This window comes from Populus euphratica, unplaced genomic scaffold, assembly GCF_000495115.2.
Source record: "Populus euphratica unplaced genomic scaffold, PopEup_1.0 scaffold314.1, whole genome shotgun sequence".
NCBI classification, from domain to species: domain Eukaryota; kingdom Viridiplantae; phylum Streptophyta; class Magnoliopsida; order Malpighiales; family Salicaceae; genus Populus; species Populus euphratica.
The window spans coordinates 30505-34495 of NW_011500200.1; the positions used below are offsets into that span (position 1 = coordinate 30505).

The window sequence follows — 3991 nt, forward strand, 5'->3', positions numbered from 1 at the left end:
TTATTATTTTTACTATAATAAAAAGTATTAATATTAAAAATATTATTTTTTTGTGTTATAAATATTATTATTTTTATAATAATTAATATTATTATTAAAATAATTACTAAATTAGAAAAAAATTATTTTTAACATTAAAAACAATCAAATATTTGATTTGAAAGGTAAAATTAAAAATTACTAGTAGTGTTATTATCATCATTATTAATAAATTTTAAAGAATTATTTTTTACTATTGAAAAAAAAATCACGTGAGAACACGTGGTGCTTGGCTCCTACCTAGGGATTTAACACATCCTTTCACACACGTGGCGCTTGGGCTATGCCTCAGTGTTGGGCGCATCCCAATACACTTGGGCTTGTGCCTTGGTTGTGGTAAAACTCCTATGTATACGTGACGCTGAGCTATTACTTCAGTGATGGGCACACCCCCTGCGCACATATAACGTTGAGCTATTCCTCAGTGCTGGGCACATTCTCTGCAAGCATGTGGCGCTTCGGCTCCTATCTTAATACTGGGGACACCCCTGCACACAAGGTAATTGGATTGTCTATTTAGGGGCTAGGCATACCCCCAGCACATAAGTGGAGCTTAGGCATGAAAGACCCAAATATTCTTGAGCCCTGTATGATGTAAATTCTAAAATAGTCTTAGATCATTGGTTGTCTTAGACCAAATAACCTTGGATCGTGCCATTGTCTAAATCTAATTGTTTTATGAAAATAAAAAATAAACACACGGTGTAACGTGTGCCACCCAACTTATAAATTTTTATAATTGAAATGGTATTTTTCTCAAATGACTTGATATGCAAACAAATATAATAACTAACAAAGACAATAAATTAATCTAGATTGGAACAAGTAAAATGGAATTAATTTTAAGACAATTTTTTTTTAAATGAAATGATCAGCTTTGAAATCTGAAACTCTTAATTGAAAATTTCATGTGCAAAATTAAAAATGGGTGGACGTACGTAGGTGAAGATTACTATAGCTTAATTTGATTTTAAAAAGGATTTAAAATGGAATTCTTTAAAATGGAATTCTGAAGCTCATTTTTTATTCATAATATTGACCTAGAAAACATCCTTTAAATATTATTAAACTAATTTATAACCTTTAAAAACATAAAAAAAATCACTCTAAAATCCATAATTAATAAAAAATAAAAATATTTTCCGAGATTAAATATAATTTTTAAGCACTTTCAAAATTAAAAAAATATTTTCCGAGATTAAATATAATTTTTAGGCACTTTCAAGATTAAAAAAACCATTAATTTTTAGCTTCCTATTATATAGAACTATTTAACACAAAAATTTAGCCAAAATCATTTCCAATAGAAACTTTCTCTACATTTGAATGCAACGATCCCCTCCCTCTCCATTATAAAAAGTTTGGTAAAAAAATTGAATTTTTAAAAATTAAAGGGACCAGTACTACCTAAAAGCTCAAAAAAATTGGAGAATGAAATGAATTTTTCAAAAACATTTCAAAGTCACTCATTTTGTAAGTCTTTTATCTTTCAATTTAACTTTAACTCGAAAACAAATATGTAATTGAATGTTAATTTGGATTCCAAATGGCTCAATTTTACAAGAAGAAAATTCAGGGATCAAATTAAGAGATTTTTAAAAATTCACTATTAAATTCCACATTTATACGTGGGAGTATAAATAATAAAATAGCTACAGTGAAACCTTTATTTCTTTTATATAATAATAATATAATTAACACTTAATAACTCTCTGCCACGATTGAGGACGTAATACAATACGTTGTACCAAAAAACAAACAAACTAGCCAGCGATGAATTCCACCCATTTTGAGTCTTTGCTTTTGTTGCAAAAAAAAAAAAAAAAAAGACGATTTATTCCTGTCCACAAGAAAAGAAAAATGCATCCACAATTAAGGTTAAAGAAATAGAGACTAGAAAAGAGAGGGCATCGTGACCAGATAAACACCAAAACCGAAGTGTCAGTCAATTTTGCTAGCCTCTGTATATACACGCGCACTCTGAGCCCATTCCACTGCTAAACTCATCACCTCATTTTTTTCAGTATGGAAAGTTGGTTCCTTGTTCTTGTCTCCATTTCCATCTCTCTCTTCTTGAAAATTATCTTCAACAATTTCTTAACCTCTAAAAACCTACCTCCAGGTCCCCTAACCTTTCCTTTCATCGGCCACTTACTATGGCTCCGCATGTCCGCCTTCAAGATGGAGCCAATCCTTCGATCCCTCCATGCCAAGTTTGGCCCAATGGTTACCCTCCGTATTGGCACTCGCCCTGCTATCTTCGTTGCAGATCGCACCCTTGCTCATGAGGCTTTAATACATGGCGGCGCAGTTTTTGCGGACCGCCCACCAGCTGTTGCTACGAGAAAAATTATGACTAGCAATCAGCAAAATATTAGTTCTTCGGCTTACGGTCCAACATGGCGACTTCTGCGGCGTAACCTCACTGCAGAAATCCTCCACCCATCGCGTGTGAAATCTTACACTCATGCACGCAACTGGGTTCTGCAAATCCTCCAGAATCGCTTTGAATCTCAAGCGAAAGCCGGTCGTCCTATTTGTGTAATGGAACATTTTCAATATGCCATGTTTTGTCTATTAGTCCTGATGTGTTTTGGAGACAAGCTTGATGAAAATCAGATAAAAAAAATTATGGAAGTTCAGCGACAAATGATAGTGAATTTCGGTAGGTTCAACATACTCAATTTATGGCCAGGAGTGACAAAGATCGTGTTGCGCAACCGTTGGAGGGAGCTGTTTCGCCTTCGAAAATGCCAAGAAGATGTTTTGATTCCATTGATAAGAGCAAGAAAGAAGGCCAAGGAAGAGAGCGTAAACAAAAGTAAAGAGGACAAGAAAGACTATGAGGATGAGTATGTTTTGTCCTATGTTGACACCATACTGGCTTTGGAGCTTCCGGAAGAGAAGAGAAAGCTCAATGAAGAGGAAATGGTCAGTTTGTGCTCAGAGTTTCTAAACGGAGGAACAGATACTACTTCAACAGCGTTGCAATGGATCATGGCAAATCTAGTTAAGTACCCGCAAATCCAGGAGAAGCTATTCATGGAGATTAAAGGGGTTGTGCAAGAAGGTGAAGAGAATATAAAAGAAGAGGAGTTGCAAAAGATGCCATATCTAAAAGCAATAATTCTAGAAGGGTTAAGGAGGCACCCGCCAACCCATTTCGTGTTGCCCCATGCGGTGACTGAAGATGTAGTGCTGGGTAAATATGTGGTACCAAAAGATGGAACTATAAATTTTATGGTGGCTGAGATGGGGTGGAATCCGAAGGTGTGGGAGGATCCCATGGTATTCAAGCCTGAAAGATTTCTAAATAGTGGAGGGGAAACATTTGATATAACAGGAAGTAGAGAGATAAAGATGATGCCATTCGGGGCTGGGAGGAGAATATGTCCTGCTTATGGTCTAGCAATACTTCATTTGGAGTATTTTGTAGCTAATTTGATTTGGAGATTTGAGTGGAAAGCTGTGGATGGAGATGACGTTGATTTGTCTGAGAAAGAAGAATTCACAGTAGTGATGAAAAATCCATTACAGGCTCAAATATGCCCGCGGTTGAAATAAATGATCAGGTTTATTATTATTATTATTATAAAAGATAAGGTTGATTTTGTCTAGTTGGACGATAGCTCTTCATGTAAGATGTAACTCTACTAGTTTATCAAGTCGGATGCTCCTATGTTTGTGTTATTCTTTGTTTGTAAATCCACCCTATTTCAACCCACGTGTCCATATTCACACACACACACACAAACACAAAATTAAAAATTAAAAAAAAGTTACAATTTTTTTATGGAATCTACAATGAAATTTTCGCAAAAAATTGGATTGCCTCGCGTCTTTATGCGACACAGATCCCATCACATTATCTAGTTATGGAAATTTCATGGCCAACTAGGTCCTATCCCAGAAGCTACAAGGAATATTCAAGACATACTCTGCTGGGCAATTT

General features: G+C 35.0%; 1 protein-coding gene across 1 annotated transcript; it reads left to right on the forward strand.

Moving 5' to 3' along the window:
* The first annotated feature begins 1914 nt into the window (after nucleotides 1-1914).
* Nucleotides 1915-3730, forward strand: LOC105111858 (cytochrome P450 89A2-like). The gene has a single exon (XM_011007325.1). It carries the CDS (start codon nucleotides 2065-2067, stop codon nucleotides 3601-3603), a length of 1539 nt encoding a protein of 512 aa, XP_011005627.1. The 5' UTR covers nucleotides 1915-2064; the 3' UTR covers nucleotides 3604-3730.
* Nucleotides 3731-3991: the final 261 nt, after the last annotated feature.

What these genes read in the sequence shown, in the direction of transcription:
- LOC105111858 (XM_011007325.1), top strand. Translation starts at nt 2,065, where the DNA reads ATGGAAAGTTGGTTCCTTGTTCTTGTCTCCATTTCCATCTCTCTCTTC.